At 42.7% G+C, this 22,211-nt stretch overlaps 1 protein-coding gene across 2 annotated transcripts; it reads left to right on the top strand.

Moving 5' to 3' along the window:
- The first annotated feature begins 644 nt into the window (after positions 1-644).
- Positions 645-21,043, top strand: serpinh2 (serine (or cysteine) peptidase inhibitor, clade H, member 2). 2 transcript variants are annotated; one of them, XM_083937040.1, is made up of 5 exons: positions 645-806; positions 1,282-1,925; positions 8,147-8,239; positions 9,065-9,297; positions 19,844-21,043. In XM_083937040.1, exons 2-5 carry the CDS (start codon positions 1,289-1,291, stop codon positions 20,147-20,149), a joined length of 1,269 nt encoding a protein of 422 aa, XP_083793166.1. In that variant the 5' UTR covers positions 645-806; positions 1,282-1,288; the 3' UTR covers positions 20,150-21,043. The 2 variants fall into 2 exon arrangements, with proteins under 2 accessions (XP_083793166.1, XP_083793167.1); XM_083937041.1 differs by lacking the exon at positions 645-806 and adding an exon at positions 892-1,019.
- Positions 21,044-22,211: the final 1,168 nt, after the last annotated feature.

The following is a 22,211-nucleotide window of genomic DNA, read 5'->3' as shown; positions in this document are numbered from 1 at the left end:
CTTTGGGAACTGCAACCCCCACTGAGCCAAGGACAAGAGGGTTTCTTATCCAGGCGAAGCCACAGAGCTCGCTTCTGAACGTATGGGGAGACGCCTCATTTACTGAAAATGGTGGCTTTTTTTGTTCTTTTTAGAAACTATACCACCAGGCACAACATTATGCACTATAAGCCCTGCCAAGCTCCTTGGGAACCACTATAATATATCCCTACAGGGACTAAGTCATATTTAATTATGGTTTAAGCATACATGTATTATGCCTGCATAAACCACACACACACGCACGCACACACACACACACAACTGACGTTAATGCGACCTAACCGTAGATTTTCCAGTGGTTGGCTTCTAATGGATTATACATTCATAAATATATTTTATTTAAAAACACGGAAATTCATATTTAACTGTGACATGTAGCAAAACGAGTTACTGTAACCAACTGTTTTGAGAACGGAACTGACTTTTATGGAGCTTTTTTTCACAGTGTGACGCTTTTATAACCGCACAACTGCATTTCTCTGTGGCTACCGGGGTATTTTGGGTGACATTTGTTTCGTATCGTTTTACCCAACTTCCCGTTAGCCTTCACCGGAACCGTTCATGTCTACGGCGCACGGTAGCTGCTATAACGGGACGCGTGGAAGTTTCGGGAAAAGCAGTTCGCTTTCCCCCGGAGTGAAGTTAGGGGGAGACGGGAAACTTCCTCCGTGAGCTGCCACGTCTGAACCCACACACTTCCTGTGGAGGACACGGCGGCGGAGGAAGAGGAGAGAGGAGAGAGGGATAACGTGAATTAATTAACGGTAAAGTTGAACTAATGGCGCTTTTCATTCTTCCCCGTCCAACTTGAGGCTTTCGGAAATAATAACGGAGCGGGCTATATTACCACACGTCCAACGCCGCTCCGCTTAAACCCGTCGATGAGTCCGAGTTTCTCTAAGGAAACAGAGCGACCGCGCACTGAAAGCTTCTTCTGAAACTCCATCAATCTGAATTGTCAGATTTCCCCGCAGCGGGTGAGATAATAACCATGTAGCCAAGTGGGGAGCAATTTACAAAATCAAGTTTTGCTGCTGTGGCTCTGTAGGAGCACGGACTGAAGTTTGTAGTCTTACTGCAGCAACCCTTAGGCTGTGTTTGTGTTTATCTATCCATCTAAACACATCTAAAATATGTGTAGTGAACAGAGCTCTTTGTATTATAGATGAGAGGATGTCTGCTCGTTGTCATACACACAAATAGTTTATTACTGACTCCCCTCCATTTGATCTCCTCCAGATCTGCCATGCTGCCCAGGCTTCCAGTCTGTTTCCTCTTTTCTCTGCCAGTTCTTCTGGTGCAGGGCGGCACTGCCGATTCATCCAAGAAGAAACCTGCTGCCCCAGCCAGCCCTCCGCCCAGCCCCCCTCCCCCCCTGAATGACCCCAGCTGGGCTCTTGGTCTGCACCTGTACCAGGCCCTGCGCTCTGACTCCAGCTCCGTGAACACCCTCTTCTCCCCTCTGCTTGTGGCGTCCTCGATTGGAGCGCTGGTTGGGGGTTCAGCGGGCACCACGTCCAGCCAGCTCCAAGACCTCCTCAAGACCCCGTCCCCTGGCAAGGCTGGAGCCCGAGCTGGGGAGCTTCTCTCTAAGGCGTTGAAGAGCTTCACTGCAGCCAATGGCACTAGCTTTCACCTGCACACAGCCTCAGCTTTGTTCTCAAAGCAAGCTCCTACGGTCAGTGCGGCGTTTGTGAAGGAGAGCAAGGCCAAGTTCAGGCTGCAGCATCAGCCACTGGGAAAAGGAGACTCCAAGGCTGACCTGAAGCAGCTCCACGGCTGGGCTAAGGCTGGGCTTGGTGGGCTGGAGGGGGCTCCTTTGGCGGCTGACATCCAGGCTAAGGCTGGAGCTCTGATACTGGCCAATACCCTGCGCTTTAAAGGTATGTAGAAACTGCACAGTAAATACACATGGACCTGTCCGAGCCCACTCCGTGGAAAATGTGATATTGATCGAGTCTCAGCCCTGACTGTGACCCTAAAAGGATAATAAAATGATGTAACTTTATTTCCAACTGAATATTTCATGATGGTGAGCACCCAGTGGCACGACTGCTTGGATGTAGACACATAACAAAGCAACTAGGCTGGACTTAGACTGGCATTAGACTGGTATGTAATTGTAATTGTGAAGTCATTTGTAATTATGCGATGTCTCTGTATTGATATTGTTTGCTGCATTGCATGAGACTTTTAATATGCCATGCACATTTACCGTTTTCAGTGTTCAGACAGCAGCGAGAGGCTTCATGCCAGTTTGTTGCTACTTTGTGTGTGCCAGCATGCCCACCTGTGTGTGTGTGCATATCTGTGTGTGTGTCTGTGTGTCTGTGTGTCTGTGTGTGTGTGTGGTGGACTCCAGCTGGTGGACACAGCAGATAAAGGATGATTCTGGGGTCTATCACTGAGAGCTTATTCATCTTCCATTGGGGAGTGATGTGTCATCTTAAATAATTGAGTAACAAGTGTCCAGACTCTCTCCCTCAGTGTCATGCCTAACATCTGTGCATGGAGCGCTCCAAGTCTGCAGCGGCACAGCTTGGCTCAGATCTGCTCTTTGTGACGGGCAGCAGTGGAGGAAACTAGTCAGTGTTTTGGAACGAAAGCCCAATCTGTGATTAAACAGTTGCATCCCAAAAACATATCCATATAATCATACAATCTGAAGTTCCTCACTGTGCCCTTTAAAAGAAGAGTACCATTAAATGTTGAAGGGTTAGAATATGGTACGTTTTATTTGGCTGTTAAAGGGGTCAGTGTTTAAACTAAACACTTTAAGTTCATTATGACAGGACTCGACAGTAACAGTTGCCAGATTACCATTGGCAACCATTTTTAAATATTGGCAACCAATTACTGGCCTTTTTTTAACATAGAAAATGGGTACAGCAAACAGGAAAAGTAAAAAATTTACACAAATTACACAATAAGTGATATTTAAAGGGTTCTTACAGGTGCTGGAAAACCTTGAAAACACTTTAATGCGGTGTTTTCAGGTTCGAAGTGCTTGAAAAGACTTGATTTTATATATATATATATATATTAGTTAATATAGGATGCCAAGTCTGACAAACCTGAAACCTTGTTTTCCTTCGGCTTATTAACCCGCCTGCAGTCGCTTGTAAACCTGGCAGGTGATTGGATTAACCATTTATCTATCATACTCTTGCCAAACTCAATCAGGAGAAGAGAAAACATACTTTGCATTGTGAAAAGCCTTTAATGTTGTTCTCTTCTTTCTTTAATGAAGAATAACGTCAGTTCTAATAAAACAGATGCTATAGCGGCATCTTCTCCTCTTAAGGAGCTGCCATTATTGTTTTGAACGAGCAGGCAACTCTTGTGTCATTGTCGAAGAGTTTGATTTACAGGAACCAAACCTGAACAGAAAACAAAAAGGAGATTTGTAAATGTTTGGGCCTTTAATGTTGCATTTTCAATATTACGGCCAAATTGCATTGGCTTAGTACGCGGTGTGACACGGCTGTGTATTTTGGCTGTTAGGCTGACGTAGAAATGCATTGAATTTATATAAGGTGACTAACAATGGCTACCATATTTACCGTTTCTGCAACAATAAGCTGATGCCTGGTTGTCAGCAAGTTAGCATTGATCCCTGTAATGACGCAGGTAAATAGCAAATAGCTTATTTTCCATTTCATCAGAACTTTTCAGGAACATAATCTACCATCTCTCTCTTCTCAGAGCACAGCCAACCCTGGCTGATGTTGATCTCATTTTTATTTGCAGTCTCCACAATAGAAGATGATGTGTTAAATATATCCTTCTGTTTCGCTTGTTCTTTTCATGGCGTTCGTCTCTCTTTTTGTGCCTTTGTCATTATTTATCACATGTCTAATCTACCCCTGTCTCCTCGTCCTTTTCTTCCCACATGGCTCCTGTTCACGGCCGTATCTGCTTCCATCTAGTCCTTCTGTTTCCTCCTGCAGGTATTGTTTTTCTAAGGTGCAAAGAAGGCAAGGCGGCGGAAGTGAAAACGGGCTACTAACAGATAGACAGTCTTTTGAAAGTAACATTCCACTGACAGACTATACATTGATAAGCAATTGAATTAATTGTCTTTGTTTGATGCTTCGACTTCATTACCAAATTAGTTTTTCTGTGAGCCGACCCTCATTGGTCGGTTCATTAATTTTGTGGAGGAAATATACAAATTAGATTATACAGCAGATTGCGGCACACAAATTAGATTATGTAAAATTGGATTCCTTTAGTCTTGTTTCATAATTCACAAGTGGTCGATAGTTTGCCTCGTGCTCTGGTTGTTGTAACATTTTTTGTTATTTCTCTTTGATTTCACGGTCCTTAGGCAATTCACAGTGTGTGATAATGTAATGGTTTCAGAGATGGTGCCGGAAATTCTCCCTTTTTCGTTTGTTTCACTGGCGTTCCTTTTGGTTAATTATTGAAGGGGATGATTAAAACAAGGCTTTTCGCTTAACACCCCCCCGCCCCCCATACCCCCCTTCGCCGGGCTGTACACGGCATTCAAAGAAAGGGAAGGTCAGGGGCAATTAGTAGTGGAGCATGTTTATATTTGAGGGATGTTAGAAGCGAGGAGAATGGCTACAGTGTAAGGAGAGATTTCTGGGTTGGAAAGGGGACAAAGACACAGGGAGAAAAGTAAAGAGCAAAAACTGAGAGAAGTAAAGAAAGAGAGGGTGGCCTGCTGAGAGAGCGAAAGAGATTGACAGACCTAGCGGAGGGATGTAAAAGGCCTACCTTGGGAGTTCCAGTCCACGCTAGTTAATTAATTCAGGCTTTGTTCCTGTTTTAGACAAACAAACATTGGAGACGGAAGGGGAAAAACAAGATTGTGAAAAAAACCCAGTGGAAAGAAACTTATACACAAGATAACGCAGAAACGTGGGGAATTCAAGGAGAAAAGAAAAGGCGAGAGAAGTCCCCACATATTCTACCTCTAATAATAGCTTCTGAAATACCACAACTACTTGTAATCAAAAGTTAATGAGGGAGCCGTTCATTGATTGTCTGCTTTGTGCCTCAAGTTTACAGTATGTATCGGGGAGTGTGTGAGCGATTTGGATTCCTTAGCTGTGCATTTGTCTCATTGTTTATCATTGCTGGATATTAATGCATTCGGGTTTCAAGCTATGGTTTCAAGTGGTCTCTTTGCTACAGTGCAGTCCTATAAAAGAAGATCAGTCCCTGCTCCATAAAACTCAAACATGTACACATACTGTGTGGAGAGGTCGTTCCTCATTCTGACATCATTTCAACAACACGGCTGCCACTTCAGGTAATCTTCAGCCAGTTGTTTTTGAATTCCAGCGCGATCATATTTCACCCTGATGTTATAGGAAAGCGGTGCGAAAGTCTTGACTTGCACCGGCATGCCTGGAAGGCAGAATCACATATTGTTCTGCTGTCACTTGTAATTGGCTGGGGTCCAATGCAGGCTGGGTGGTTTTTCTGTGAAAGCCTAGCTCTGGAATAATTGGCCGCTTAATCGATTAACAGAAAATGAATCGGCCTCAATTAAAACAGTTTAAAGCAGCTATTCTAGCTATTCCTATTTGACACATCAAGTTTAGTTAAGTGATCATAAGGAGTACCTGTGTAGAAAGGTTTGTGCGGATCTGGAGCTTTCCTAAGTCTGAAGAAAACATCACTGATTATCAGGGGAGTAGAATTTGAAAGAAGTCCTACCAAGTTGACGTTTATGGTTTTTCTTGAAATATCTCAATAAATATTGTACGGAGTGCAATGGAATTTGGTACAGACATTTATGTCCCCCTCAGGATAATTTGTAAGAACTCTGTTCATCCCTTTACCTTCATAGACTGTAAAGGCAAAGGTTATTTTATTTTAATGTAATGCACTTTAGGCTGCATTTTTATAAGTATGAAAGTTGCTATATAGATAAAGCTGATTTGATTTTAATTTATGGTTTCAATCGCTACTTTCAAGTCTTCTTCAGTACAGCACGATGTTCATTTTGTAAAAAGAGAAAAATAGATGATAAAGCAGAGGATTTTGGGGTGTGGCTAACGTGTGATTGACAGATCGCCATGCATCAGCATAGATGCTGAGTAATACATATAAACGGCACTTAAATAGCCCTGAACTTGTCTTTGGGTGTAGTCTGTGTTTTCTCAGAACTTTGACCCTCTGAGTTCTTTGGAACATTGTGACCTTAAAATGTCTTTATCAGCTTTCGGTTGCACTTTGCTAACAAAGCTAACATTAGCTAGTAAGCACTAGAGTTAGCTGGTTACTTAAGGGAAACCAACAATTTTTCAACCTGCTCTGTGTCACTGCTCCAAACTGCCAGTTTCCCTCTTTAACATTCACCGTGGGCAGTGTCGATGAAACGACCACACAGCCTTACACTGCTAAGCACCCCTCCACAGCCCTGCTCTTCTGTCCAAATATGGTCACGTCCAGTATAAAAAAAAATAAGATGACAACGGCCAAAATGCCCATCCCTTTAAGAATCCATGTCACAAAGTTCATAAAATCATCAGTTGTTTAATTAGCAGCTAAATAACTGAAAAACGAATGATGTTTACTGGGCTGCAACTAATGGTGGGAGGTCCCTTCTTAGTCAACTAATCCAAACTAAACAGTGATTTTGATCTTAGTCAACTAAGATCTCTTTCGTCAATGAGTTATTTTTCGTGCTGAGTGACTTATTTTCCACAAAACTTATGAGCACATCCCTGATAAACACAAGATTTAAGGTGGTGTTTTTGCATGTTTTTTTGTGAAAACTCCATTTTACTAACTGATTAGTAGACAACACCGTATGACTGTTAGTTGCCTAGGAATTTCTTCGATCAAGGACAGAGCTGTTTTTATTGTCTGTTGTTTTGTCTATTAAAGGTCAGAAAACTTTAAAAGAGATTTTAAAGAATGTCGAAGGTGACATCCTCAAAGGTCTTTATTTGTCCACACCCTTAAAGATATTCAGTTTATTGTCAAAGAGGGGGAAAGAAACCAGAAGATATTGAAGCGGCTGGTATCAGAGAATCTTGAAAATACACAAATTAATCGCTTCTCAAAATAGTTGCCAATTAGTTAAATAGCTTATAACTAATCGATGAATCTCTGTAGCTTTAGTACTAAGTATTAAATGTTAACACGCTATAATAAATACATAAATACATACTTTTAAAGTCATTAAATCAAGCAAAAATACTAAACAATCAAATGATAATATTTGGAGTTTGAGAGCATTATCTTCTTTGTTCCATTTAAAATAAATCTTGAACAGAGTATTTCAAATTGTGTGGGAATGTTGGGACTAAAGAAGCAATTTGAAATGTCACCTTGGGCTCTGAAACCCTGCAATGAGGTTTTTCTTTACCCTTTAGATAATAATCGATTATCGATGGAGAACAGAAGGCTGTGAACGCTTTGTCCAATGCAAGTACTTAATGATAAAGCCAAGCAATTGCTCTAGACTTTCATCAGAGCAAATGAACCATTTGATTTTGTTGGCCTCCCTGCACCTCAGCATTGTGTCATGAATGTGGTGATCAATAATAAAAATCATCGTTAGTTGCAGACCCAGCCCTCCCCAGGCGTCCTCAGGGGTCCCTAGGCATCAGTCACAAAGTGACAGAGTGACATAAGTACAAGTCGTAATGTGTCGACCTCTTCGCTCTATCCAGTGTCCCCAGCACAATTGACTGGGCCAGCGGCTCTGGGAGTGTGTTGTGAGGTTATTACAACAGTAATTCCATTACTCATAGCCCCTCCTAAATTGACAGCTGTCCGGGGGTTAGCAGGGCCAAGTGGGATGTGGTGAACAGAGAATGGGACAATGTGGCCTTCAGGACCTCATAACTGCCTCGGTAAAGCACTCTCAACTGGGCAGCTTTGAGAAGTGTAGACTCTTTTTAACGGGCAGTAGATATTGATGATTCATGAGCGCTGTCAGCCAGTGTCACTGTGTATGAGGTCTGTATGTACTTTATGAACATGGCATTGTTTAACCTCGTGTCCACCTTTTCACCTCTTTCAATCATTCAGTATTCTCTCACAGCCTGTCAATGTGAGGCATTCTGCATTCAAAATGGGCTCTGTCCTCCGTGTTTTTGTTTGGCTGTTTGCTCAGGACTGTGGGAGAGAGAGTTCAGCGAGGGGCGCACGGATCATCGTACCTTCTTGGGGAAGGAATACACCAAAGTGATGATGATGCACAGAGCAGGTAAAAAAAAAAAAAAAACTCACGGCTGTCGCTTCTGTACTCCTGCCAGCAATTATATGCGGCAAAAAGCAATTTGAGTTTTAAAATGGCTTGAACATCTGTACGGTCCAATCTGCCTCTCTCCTATTTATCACTGTGTACCTTATGATTTATTTATCACACTTTTCATATTTTATGTATTGTCCTAAAAGAGCAGCAAGGCAGAGCGAATTTGTGCTATGAAGGCAGTTAAAGACGTTGGAGGGATAGCTTGTATTCTATTTTAATGTCGTATAATAATTATTTCCAACTCATAAAAAAGATGATTACAGTGATCCTTTGTCATGCTGTCTAAGGCTGCATCCTCATTATGTTTGAATGGATTTAAGCCAACTCTGTTGTGTATTCTCCTGTAGTTAAGCTATGAGAACTCAGTGACACGGCTGAACCGACCTCCAACTAGGCATGCACTGAAGGGTTGTTTTTTTATTTATTCCTCCTTTTGTGCCAGGGAAACAAAGAAATCTTAATTATAAAAAAAGAACTGAACTGTTTTAAAGTCATTCAGCCCTTCATTACACTATCTTTGTATGAGCACACATTTAATAATACAATCGACCTTTAATGTAACCTTCTTTCACATGAAAAAGACGTTTTTTTAAATAAATAAATGCTTTGAAAGCTCTTTTAACCTCCTTAATAAAACATTTAGCCAGCACAAAGTGGATGCAACACAGCAGATAAACAACAGCCTCTCCCATCTGTGAATGTCATCTTATTTGCTGAAGGCTGATGCCAGTCAACAAGGCAAATTTCGGCCCATACAGATGTTCACATTTCTCCCAGGTTTGTACCGTCACCATGAGGACGTGGAAAACATGGTGCAGGTTCTGGAGGCGCCTCTATGGGGAGGTAAAGCCAGCATGGTGCTACTGATGCCCTTTCATGTGGAGAATCTGGGGAGGTTGGAGAAACTTCTGACCCTTGAGCTGCTGTCCAAATGGCTGGAGAAGACCAACATCACCAGTGTGTCCATCTCGCTGCCCTTAGCGAACATCAGCAGCTCACTCAGTCTGCAGGTTAGTGCAACAAACTTCCAGTAAATGTATGAGTTGAAATAATCGAAAAATATCAGTATATATATTATAATCAATGAGCACTCTAAACTTAAATGACAACTTTAAAGTTAGGGGAGATAAAACTTCTGGTAAGTTATTGTGATTAGTTTTACTTAGGGTTGTTTGATTATGAAACAAATCATAATCAAAGTTATTTTGGTCAATATAGAGGTTATGATGATTCAAGATGATTACTCACTCACTCCAATATTGTGCATGTATTAAACTTTGTATTTTTTAAAGTGGATTTTCTTAAACTTTGAATTTAACTTAAAATACACAAACACACATAATATATTTCAGTTTGAAACTGCATCCTTATATCAGTATATGCTATAAATGTGCTTATGGAAATGGGTTTTTCTTTGCTGCAGTATTATTTAAGCAGTTAATGAATTTGGTTAAACATTATAAGGAAGAAACCATAACAATTTGTCTGAATATGCATTGCCCTTTTATCATTATCATACATGTTTACACTGATCCATTTCACATCATATAATCCACATAATCAGTAATCGGGAACAGGCTGAAGCCCAAGAGTTATTTTTGCCAATCCTATACTAATACTATCCTAGTTAATGTTAAGATGTTGTGAGTAGCAGGTTTATAAGCAGTGTGTGTGTGTGTCAGTCTTTGTATTCTGGCTGTAACATGTGTAGCTCACAGCATACTGAAAACACAGAGCTGTAAAGGTATGGGTGTGTTGGTAACGGGGGCATTGTTGTGAAATGGAATGCAGCACAATAATCATTTTATCTCCATCCTCTTGTTTTCACAATCATTGAAAGCCAAAATTGTAAATGAAAATACAACGTGATTACGTTTGCAGCCCTAGTTGTACTAGTGAAATAGACATAAAGATATACTTTATTAAGATTGATTAAACTTGACCTCTTTAGCTCTGATTAATCACAATGTAATCTTTTAGTTTCCCATATCGTATATTTCCAATATTTTGCGTCCCATTTATTTCAGGATAGTACATCATGCCTGTCTTCTATGGCAGAGTGGTATCTCTGACTGCTCTGAAATGTTTGGATAAAGACTTGGCTCATGTCTTATTCCTCGCCTGAACTCTTCTACTGGGATCAGAGGGGATTCTTTATGTCACTGACTTTATATCTTAGCCCATCTGTGACACCCTGTTCCATTTTAGAGTCAGGTCTTTAAATGAGATACATCTAGGTTTGTGTTTGCATCCCTTTTCCCCAAAGGCCTCGGCTGGCTTGTAAATCCTTGGAGTGAGTGTAGACAACCAGGAGCACCATCCCCATCAGACTCCACCAGAATGAGGCTAATTTCCAGACTCACCTCATCTGCCTTAGTAACAGAGTTTGTGGTGTGTTTCCTTTGTAGGAGGATCTACAGGTGTTTCAGTGGGAGCGATACTCTTTGATTCTTTTGTCTTTTCATCCCTGCGTCTGTATTTGACACAGCAGAGTGAGGTGACAAGCTTACACAGTACATTAAACGTGCAGAAGAGGAGCGGTTTCTACTATATGCTTGAGTTGGAATGCGACAGAGTGGCTCCCTGCATGCAGCCTCAATTTTAGTTTGTAGTTTCTATCTTTCATTCATTTCCACAAGTCCATTTTTCACTTCACCTGATACGGTTTCTCATATCTTCAAGAAATCCAGTCATCGTTCTCATTGTTCCTTCGCCGTCTTCGTCCTCGTCTTTGGTTTTTCCACTTCTCCGCTTCTTTGTTCTATGCTTCTGTCTCGGTCCCATCCTCTTCCTGACTCGCACTCTGCTTATCTTGGTTCTCCTTCTCTCCCCCTTGAAGAGTCATTTTTTCTCTATTCATATGTCTTTCCTCTTCCTCCTCCCTTGGCTCTGTTGCCTCCTTTTCTCAAAGTCCTTCTGCCTCACTGCTCTGCGCAGCTCTGTGCAGTGTTTCTTACATGTCATGTCTTCCTCTTTGTTGTCTTCCTCCGTGCATTCTTCACCTGTGACCTCTGTTTCTTGCCTACTTGTCTTGCCCTCTGCCTCTTTAGTGCTCTTCGTAGCTGAAGCAGTGGCCTGGCTTGCCCCTTCCAGTACCATGTGGACACTGACTCATGTGAGTTCAAATGTCACTCCTTCCTACACTTCTCTTCTCTCCCTTGAGGTGGTGGGCATCCAGCTGTACTCATACACAGCACTGGGCTATAAGCCTTCAGCAGGGAATCATTCCCTGGCTGCTATGTTAAGAGGGGCCTGAGGATGACCATGACCTGTACAGTAGCTCCTCTGTGGGCTTGTGAAGCCTCCCACAGACTTCCTTTTGCAGGAGTACAAAGGTCATGTCATAGCCCAGCTGGTAGTCTCTGCTCCTTTTACCCCCAGATCCAGCAGGAAGCTGGTCTGAGTAAGAAGAGATGAAGCCAGGAGGAGTACCAGGCAGCAGCTTAGTGGATGCTGATGCTAATGTGAATGCATGGCTTGTTGTGGTTCACACAGGCCAAACCAGAGGCTGTTGGGCTGCTGACTGAAAGGTTGGAGAGTTGTTGAGATAGTGTAAGAGCACATATTTGACCAGGCCACAGGTTCCACAGCAACGGGAAAGGGCACAGACAATTTTCTAGAATGACACGGGCCTCCACATCTTTGAGAATATCCTGCTGATGGGGGTCATGGTAAAAATAAGGCTTTTTGTACCGACATAAAAGTCAGTCGTACTTGTTTCTTTTTTCATTTGTACTTGCCAAATAATGTACTCACCAGGGATGTCTCGATCAAGTTTATCGTAGGTGACACACTGGATTTTTCACAGGCTACATGATCAAAATAGTGATGGTCCTGGTTCAGAACTTTTGTGTTGATTTATGGAAGAGTTATCACAGTGTTTGAACTACAGAAATGGACTGCATTCACACACATTCATTCACTGATGGCCGAGGGGAGCAATACACATTAACACACACTCACACACCAACAGCACAGGAGCAATTTAGGTTTTCAGTGTCTTGCCCAAGGGCACTTCGACATGTAGACTGCAGGGCCCGGGGATCGAACGGGGGTTAGTGAAAGCAGAGAAGCACTTGCAATTGTACAGTGGTGATACAAATGATCTTTTACTGAGTACAGACACCAGCTTGCAGATAGTATACAAACTCGAACAGCCAAGTTCAGTTTTGGTTGATCATCAAGTTACTTACTGTAAATTGACCCTCCAATGTTTGTCATTTAAACAGGCAGAAGCTTTTGGAGCCAGTGCTGACCACCGGGTGAAACCTTTGCACCTTGTTCTTTACTAAGAAGAAAGAGTGGAGAAAAGATTCTGTAACAGATGTGTTAGCTTGTTCAAATCCATATGCAAGAAAAAGGCTCAGGGAAAGCAGACTGAGGTGAACAAAACACAGTGAAGAAAGGATTGACATTTAAGTCTGCCAAACCATTAAAATATTCTCCAGACATGTCTCATGCACACCATTACTCAGCACTAAGAGACAGACCTTAATACACATTTAGATTTAATTCAAAGAGAAGCTAGGGAGCTATACTAGGATTTCAGAACTCGGCAGAAACGCCTTCTGATATTTTTCTACAGTTTCTCTCCTTTTTAAACCTCTGAGGCATGATGAGTTTGTGGAGGTCAAAGGTTGTGACCCTGTGACTGTGACCTTACAAAATGTGTTTTTTTCCATAACTCAAAAGTTGTTGCGCTAATAATGACAACATTTCGCACAACTATCTAGAAGGATAAAATGATGAAGTGATGCCATTTTATATCCAAAAGGCCAAAGGTCAGTTTCCCTGTGACACCCTAATGTTCAAGTCCATTAATCAATGCTATAACTCAGGAACAGAAGGGGAGACATTGTGTCAGATACTGAATTGGTGACATTAATCTTAAACTGTGCTTAATGTTTAGATCTTCTGTGCTGCCCGGTTGAAGATGTGTGTGAAGCATCCATGCTTCACCAAAAATACACTTAATATATTGGATTAAATTCCTTCAGTCTTCACTACATATATTATGTAAGTCTGGACAGTTTGGATGCAAACTGCAACTTGACTGGTTGGTGGAGGCAAACAACCACACGTCTCTGAATGATTATGAAGTCATACAACCTCTCCTCCTTCAAATTGCGTGGATCAAAAGCTTGAAGTGAGTTCACTTCTGTTTGCATCCTCTTGCACCTTTGCAGTCACTCTGCTTCTAAGGTTCAAATGGAGTTCAGTCTGAACACACTCTGAGTCAGAGAGTAGTTGGTGGTATAAGCAGGAAGAGTGAGGAAGACGTAGTAAGAGAAAGCGAGAGGTTAGTTGAACGTGACAGATACAGAGGGCATGTCAGTGAAACCCATCTCCTTAGGGCAGGATACACTGACTGGAACCTATTACCATGTCCTCTGTAGATGTACATTGTAACCTCATCATTGACTGATGAAATCCACTTTGGCCTCTTTCTAGTTTAACAAACATCTCTGAAGAGTTGTGCTGCCATGTTATCCTGCTAGCCATGCCCTGAAGAACAAGCTTTAGACATTAACATTGTCAGGACACTCTGGGGAAGAGGCTGTAATCTAGAACTAAAGCTTGAAACAACTCCTTTTAACACGGTCATGACTTTGCCAGGGAAAGAGACGAAAACGTACGGTTGCACAAATCCTCTTTTGTCTCCGAAAGAGAGTTTGCCAGACAGAAGGAAAACTTGCAAATAAGTAAAAGTAGCTTTGCTCTCATTATGTAACCTAATTATAGACAAGCACTTGAATGTTTTGGCCTAGGTTTCTCTGAATCGTCAAGAGTTGTCTGCCTTCGTTTGTTCTCTCAAGAAAAAGGGGTGCATTTTAGGAATCATTATGAAAGGGCTAAAGCTCTGAACAAACCCACTCCAATCTCATTTCATCCATCTGTCCTACCCCTCCGGCCAGTGACAGCCTGCCATGTCTTCTCAGACGATCATTTTTCCAATTGGGTCGGGCAAATAATTGCTCATCACCGTGCGTTAATACTGTTTACCACTCTGTCTTCTGTCAGTGCTTGGGACAGCCATGGACTCCTGAGATTAGAGGGCGGTATCTGGACAAACAGAAGATCATAGTTTCTGTGTGCATGTGCGTGTGCGTGTGTGTGTGTGTGTGAGAACCCTAACACCAGTGTCCTCTGTGCGAAGCAAATGGGAACAAATGAAATAACGCACCTCTGGGTCATGTTCCATGGATTTGCCACATCCGAACGCACCCATCCCCTCCCTCACTTCTGTCCCCTCTGTCATATCACTCCCAGTGATCTTCCTCTCTTTAGATCTCACATGTGACTGTTATACGCCATCAGTCAGCCGCTGCACATTGGCTCTGCTGACCTAAATAGGAGTGACATTCGGCAGGCAAGTGAGCAGAAGAGGTGGAGGAGGACGAGGGGGGTCATTTATTGCTTGGGGACAAGGTGGAAAGCGCCACGGCGAACTATAAATAGCCGCAGAATTCTGCCTTCTTCTTTCTTTCTGTCTCCCTATGTGTGGTGTTCTCCTCTGGTGAAGGGCAGGCTGTGTCAGAGTCTGTAGTCGGAGACGGAGAACCCTCTTAACAAGCCTGGCCCAGAGGCCAATGGATAAACCACCCTCATCGCTCTCTCCCTCTGTCTCTGATCCAGTGCTGACCAGGCCACACTCACATACACACTAATGGTCGAGCTTGAGGTCCATTTTGGCTGTATCTTCAGTCAGTGACTAAGACATATGAGGGTGCACCGGAGAGCTCACTCAATCACAGCTAATGAGGTCAAAAGGCCATCAAATATTTACAAGAGAGCGCTCTGCAGTATACAGTGTCAAGGGACAGCTGTTTTACCACAGCAACCACAGCCCTGCTTCAAATGAATTCATCAGATGTGTCTCATGTCCATTAGTTAAATATCTCACTAAAGCTTCTTTTTTTCCCTTTTTCATTTGTGGTAAAATAGCTTTGTGGAATAAAACGTGGTCCATGTGTATATGTGAGGAAGTGAATGTGAAAGAGAGCATATTGACCACATAAGAGGTAAAAGCCCATGTAAATAAGATACCAGTAGCAGTATCGCTGATGAAGCTCAATAAAGAGATGGAGAGGCTTTGAAGTCTCAAGAGAGCCGGTAGAGAGTTTTTTTTAAAAAGCCTGCATCAAATGTTCCCATGAAATGGAACTGTGATGATACAAGCACCACATACAGCACACTTGAACCCCTCACACAGCATGTTAAGGGCAGTATTGAATTAAGCAGTACGCGTGTTGTTGTTTAGGTGGGGAGGGAACAGGAGGTGCGAGCTGTACACGAGCAGCATTTTTTTTTATGACTGTTGGACTGATCATAGTCACAATGTACAGGTACAGATATCACAATCGAGTGGACTGTGTTGGAGGTTTTGATTATTGTCAGAGGAAATATCACTGTTTCACATTTTTGGTGATTATTAATCACAGAATTTGACACTAGAAGAAAAAAGCCAAAAGCATAATTTTGGTCCCGCACAAAGATAGATAGAGGTTTCAGCACGTAGTCATAGAACTGGAGTTACATTCAAGTAACTACGACACACTTCTACATTCATAAATGCGAAACACTACTCCAGCCGCGTTTAAACTGTTTGATCCAGCTTAGTAACGTTAAATGTCTTAGTCAGGTTTTTTCCACCTTGACGTGAGCATAAAGAGGTTAGTGATTATCTCTAAAATGTTGGAACATTTTCAAAGTGTTGGACCCTTTTTATCTTTAGGGCTGGATTTCACTACCGATTTCCTGAATTGATTTGATTCCAGTTCACAATGTCCTGATTCACTATCTTTTTGATTAGGGCTCATTGAGTTATAAAATAGTTTCTCTCTAATGCTGTCAATTGTACAAGGAACCCTCTAAGCTGGTGCATTATTAGAAATATTAATGTATACATTAAGATTTGATGGACGTTTTATCTTACATGAACACACTACAGCACAATAAAGTGAAACTCTACATTATGGAGTAACATTTTTATTCAGATATACTGAGGTGAGAGGTCAAGGGACATTCGAATATGCACCCGTCTTCTGTCTTTCTTTCTTTGTCTTCTGATCCAGAAGATGTAGTTCTCATCTCAAAAACTCTCAAGAGTTAATGTATTTATTTTTGGCATTTCCACCTTTTCACAAATGGAGAGGAGGACAGGAAACGAGGGGAGAGAGAAGGGGAGGACATGCAACAAAGGTCCCCACCAGGGAAATTCAATGTGCTGTAACCATTCAGCTTCCTGGGCATGAACGTTTTTTATATTTCCAGCAGGGAATTGAGGCCCTTGACATCATAAAGTTGGAGAAACAGTAAAAGAAATGGACCAACAGAGAATTAACTTTGAAGTGTTTTCATAATCCATAAATTGTTTCAGTCGTTTTTTCAAGCAAAAAGGCCAAATAGTCCCTCGTTCCAGCCTCTTGAGTATGAGTATGAGTATTTCTGCTTTTCTCTGTTTAGTCTCTGTGTAGACTGGACAAATTGGATATTTGGATGTAACTTGGCAAAACGAGCAATTTGAAGATCTCATCTTGGAATCATGATGGGTATTTGTGGACTTTTTTCCATCATTTCATAGACGATATGGTAAAAGTTACAGAGCGAACTGACTTGATTCAGTCAAACTGTTGTCCTCTTTACTCAGTTGTTCGGCACACGCTCCTATTTTACTGCTGAGAAAAAAGGTGGAGACGGTTGTTGTGTGTGACGTGTAGTCTTTCCTACATTTGAATCATCTGAAGTTCCTTTCCCAGTTTAAGTCTCAAGGTTTGCAAGCAGCAGCTGATTTGAAAAGAGCACTGTATAGCAACAGTCTCCCTGTTTGATCTCTGCTTTTTTGTCATCATTCTTATTTTACCATTATCATTATTAAGGCTAGTCAGCTGCAGTGACTCCTCAAAGATAGAGCTGTAACATGTCTTGGCTGCCACAACCTATCTCCTTAAAAACCCCCACAGGTACACCCAACAAGCTACTTAGTGGGCTAAACCATCAAGCTGAAATAATGTGATGAGTAGTGCTGCACGCCTGAGGGTTGATGCCATGCTATCTCAGGCCTGGTTAGACTGCGCCGTTGTAGGCCAAGTAAGCCCTACACACAGACACACACACACACACACACAGCTGACAATGCCCACAGCTCTCAGTCGCAGACAAATAGCTCATTGATGGTGTGTGCGAGGCATCAGCAGTCTGCCCAGTGCTGTTCCATCTAAGATTCATGTGGTGCTTCAGAGAGAGAAAGGGCAGCCATAGAGCACCTCCCAGAGGGTTTTTCTCCCAATATAATGCGGTGCCACACCTCTATGGTACACGAGGCATCCATAGGCTCCTGTGACACCCCTGGTCTGTTTACCAGGGTCCCTTAATTTTTAAACCCACTATAGCTTCAAAAAAATTAACAAAGTGCTTTTGCCTTGACAAGCAAAAGAGCCAGAGAGGAAGGTTAAGTCATGTGGGGTTGGTTGGGAGTATTTATATGCTTCTTAGTGGCACTCGCACTACTGTTGGCCAAGTGAGCTGGGTCCTCATGGAATACCAGTGAAGAGAATGTGGAAGCATGGATATGGGTGACAGAGAGAGAGACCCAGAGACCAGCTGCGTTTTCCCCCCTCACACGAGCACACATTTGTCTTCAACAATCTGAGCAATCCACCGGCTTTAAGTTTGCTTCTGTTTCCTCGTTAGATAAGGAGCGAAAAACCTTGAAATGATTAGGGAAGGAGAAGTTGAGAGAGCGATATATACCGGGCGAGGCGGCCTGTCAAAGAAAGAGAAGGATGAGGCGGGGAGAAAAAAGACTGAGTTAGAAGCAGAGAGAGACAGAGTGGGATAAAATGGAGGAAGGGGGGGGGACAGATGAGGGATGGGGATGCCAGGCAGGTGGCAGAGCAGCAGAGGAAGACAGTGATGTAGTGGTAGCGAGAGGAAGAGTGGTGGAATAATGGATGAGGACAATAGAAGTGCATTAGAGCAGGAGGTGTGTGTCTGTGTGGGAGCTTTGCATGAGAACACTAGAATGGGATTGACAGATGCCTACAACTGTACTGTATATACATCTACTTATTTCATATTAAGGCATAAGCCGACATGATCCAAGCTAACTCCCTCTTGCATTCACATCTCAACTTTTAAATAGAAAAGCAGACATTTTGCATGGATTATTACCATTGTCCATTAGCATGTACTTTGAAGAACTGAGTGGTATTAGTGAGCGTGGTTTTGAAACGAAAGTAAGCGAGCCAGCGCCCGCAGAGCATTCACATTTACCCAGACAACTCATCCACATGGTTTACTCTTCTTGCCTGCCGGTAAAATACATTTCCATTAGAGAGTTTAATCAGAGTAAGTTTAAATAACGCCAGAAGATAGGATCTTCACCCACCCATCTCCCTCTGTAGCTCTTCCTCCAGCCGCGGCCCTCCCGCATATCCACACACGAGTCCGCACAGTCACACGCTCACACCCACACATGCTCTCATCTGGCCCCTGGAGAAGCCTGTCACTGTGAGTGGCCCTCTGCCCGGGAGGATAAACTACCTGTCATGACAACGACTTTCTGTGGAATTCATATCAGAGCCAAAACAAAGGAGGTGCTGAGGTCACGGGGCATCACTCTTAAATTATTCATCCTCTGCTTCCTCCTTCCATCTCCTCCCTGCCTGTCGCCCACTTTGTTCTGCCAGCTCACAACAAGGGCAACTGTCAGCCTCCTTCCCATCCCCAATTTTTGGGATGGGAAGTAAACATCATGGTCGGAACGCATTTTGAAAAGTTCCTGATTAACTCTTTTGGCAGATGTGTTCTTTGTTAATCATGTGAAGAGGTTGGGGAAGGGCAGTGCATTTCTTCAACCTCCCTGGGTCACAGTGCCGTGAAATTTTAAAATGTGCTCTCCCCCCAGTCTTGTTTGGTCTCCTTGCTTGCATAATTGATCTGTGTCCTGGAAGCTGCCGGTTCACATACAATTGCAGGACATCTCTATATAGGATCAAGCCAGACTGATATATGAGTTGGCCGATATTATCTATATCTATTGGTATCAGCATATAGTGTATGTATTTCAATATGCGCTGATATGAAGCCTTTTTTGAAAAAAACATGTAATGCAGAAAATGATGCTTGGGGTGATTTACAAAAGGTGTCATAATGCTGTTTTTTTATTTGTTCTTCATTTTTTCTTGACTGATGCTGAACATGATATGTATTTAGATATTTATTTTATTTCTTAATTTAAATAGTCAGTGATTGACTGATAATGAACATGTTTTTTGTTTAGAAAAGCAATTTATTTATTTTTTTGTATTTATTTAATCTTTATTTAATTGGTCAGCAGCTGAATTCCAATAAACTCAATGTTAATTTTGCTATTTACTTTTAAGTCATTCCAGCACAAGACTTCATTATATTGGCTACCATTTCAGTGTTCTAAAAATGTTTCACCTCTAAAAGTGAAATTGGTATCCATCTCAAAAATCCCATATCAGTGGGGCCCTAATATACAGTAGTATGAGCTCCAAGCTTCAATCTCATCACCCTCTCCCGTTCCAGAAGCAGCTGTCTGCTCTGGGCTTGACCGATGCCTGGGACCAGAAGGCAGCAGATTTCTCCGGAGTGTCAGCCAAGGGCAAGGGGAAACTCCACCTGGGTGGAGTCCTCCAATGGGCATCCCTGGAGCTGGCTGCTCAAGCTGGGAAAGGAAATGCAGATCTAGTGGAGGAGACCATAGAAAAGCCCAAGCTGTTCTACGCCGATCACCCCTTCATCATCTTAGTCAGAGACAACGCTACCGGAGCCCTGCTGCTGATGGGAGCGCTTGACCGCGCAGAGGGAGAGGCCCTGCATGATGAACTGTAACTCCCTCCCAAATCTGTCCCCTTTCCTGCATAGTTTGGCTCTGTTTCTTACACGTTCGCTCTCAAAGACTACACGCTGGTTTCTAAGTTAAGACATTGTCATTCACTGTGTCACTGTGGCACGCTATCACATCAGACTATGGCTGGCTGTCATGCATTGACACTGCACAGTCTGGTGCTGACTGACACTGACACTGCCATCCCTGACACTTACACAGTCACACACACACACACACACACATACACACACACACACACACACACACACACACACACACACACGCCTACATGGCACACATATAAATACAGTCTAAGACATACTAAAGTTGATAGATGGAGCAAAAACACTAACTTGGAGAGATTCCCTACATTTTTTTCTCCTATACGTGCAACCACACACACTCAAGGCCTCAATGATCAAGTCAACACAAGCCAAAATGACAAAAATGTACTGACAAACACTAACACGCTGTCAAGGCGCATCTACAAAGAAGGTTAAGGAATATAGGCTTGCAGCGAAACCTGAGTCTTCCCTGTCACCCAAACCCTTCCCTGTCACCCAAACACCTGTGTGTGTGTGTGTGTGTGTGTGTGTGTGTGTGTGTGTGTGTGTGTGTGTGTGTGTGTGTGTGTGTGTGTGTGTGTGTGTGTGTGTGTGTGTGTGTGTGTGTGTGTGTGTGTGTGTGTGTGTGTGTGTGTGTGTGTGTGTGTGTGTGTGTGTGTGTGTGTGTGTGTGTGTGTGTGCTCTCAAGGGTGCCCATGCGGCTGCTCTCGGAGCTGGCAGGGACCTACGCCGGGGTCCCCTGGGCTACATCAGAAGAAGACTGATGGATCAGCCAAGTGCTTATTGATGAGCCAGCTTAATGCTAATGGCCGTAATGAGTCACAACGCTTGTCAACAACACGGAGAGGACGGGGAACCTTTTAATCTCTTAATACCATCAGGGATCAATGACAGCGTCATGCCACTGGAGACAACCATGACTGACATCGCTTGACTTAGATGTAACTTCATATTTAGGATGATTATAGCTTTTCAAAGTGGTATTGATCTTCATTTGTATATTTGTTTTTTGTTTTTAAAGCACCGGTGGGAATTCTGCGATATGTGAATGAACTACAGTAGCTTCTGATTAAGTGTATGTTCGATAATTAATAAGGTGCATTTTAAAAATAAATATTTCTATTTGATACCAACCAATCAATCATCAAAACATGTTATATCAATCTATAATTCATGCGGACTGCCACAACTCCATCTTTCTTGACAGCATGGATACAGGCTAAGACAGGAGGCTATTTTTTATTTTTATTTACTCCTACCCTGAACTGAATTGGCTGACATTGAGCCTCAAGGGTGTGTGGAAGCAGATTTAAAGCCCTGATCCAGCGTCAGTTATATTGCATTTTGAGAGGCAACACATGATCGGCTTCTAGTGCCTAGAAAGTTCAGCACCAACTTTATTAACACACTCACAGAATGCTTCACACCACCGAGGGTACTTTCTTACATCATGTGTATCGACTATTTTGTACAAAATACCAACAGTACTGTCCTCCTATGTTGTAAGTACACACACAAAAACACCTGCTGTACTGTATAAAAATAAGTGTAAGTGTATTTTCTTAAAAGTGACAATGTGTGCTACATCTGTGTTACAGTACTACTTCTCAGTGTCTAGACACACAGCTGGTCTGTCTGATGCGCAGCATTCTGTTTCAGTAACTCCAGTGTTACAGCTTTGTTCTTAATTTAGCCCTCTGCACAGGTCTGCTCAGCAACACTAGCAGTCGTGTGTGAATAAAGCCACTACAGTGACCTCTGCAGTGGCCTCCTGTGCAGCAGAGGCTTGTAAAGGGCACCATACTGCAGGTATACTCCGTACTGAATAAACCTGGGAGCCCAGTTTAGACAAGCCGATGATGGATCCGAGGCCGTCTGCTGTGAGCACATCAATCCTGCTCTTTCCAACACCAGCTCCCCGCTGACTCACCTTCACATTTAATTTAGTTTAGAACATTGACAAACACACGTCCACATCCGCACTCAAGGAAAAGGTAAG

Source organism: Echiichthys vipera (assembly GCF_963691815.1).
Source record: "Echiichthys vipera genome assembly, chromosome: 22".
Taxonomy (NCBI): domain Eukaryota; kingdom Metazoa; phylum Chordata; class Actinopteri; order Perciformes; family Trachinidae; genus Echiichthys; species Echiichthys vipera.
Note: the sequence above shows the minus strand (reverse complement) of the source record. Positions and strands in the feature narration are given on the sequence as shown.

What these genes read in the sequence shown, in the direction of transcription:
- serpinh2 (XM_083937040.1), top strand. Translation starts at nt 1,289, where the DNA reads ATGCTGCCCAGGCTTCCAGTCTGTTTCCTCTTTTCTCTGCCAGTTCTT. An exon ending in GATGATGATGCACAGAGCAG is followed by an intron (nt 8,240 to 9,064) that starts GTAAAAAAAAAA and finishes CATTTCTCCCAG; the next exon opens with GTTTGTACCGTCACCATGAG. An exon ending in GCAGCTCACTCAGTCTGCAG is followed by an intron (nt 9,298 to 19,843) that starts GTTAGTGCAACA and finishes CTCCCGTTCCAG; the next exon opens with AAGCAGCTGTCTGCTCTGGG.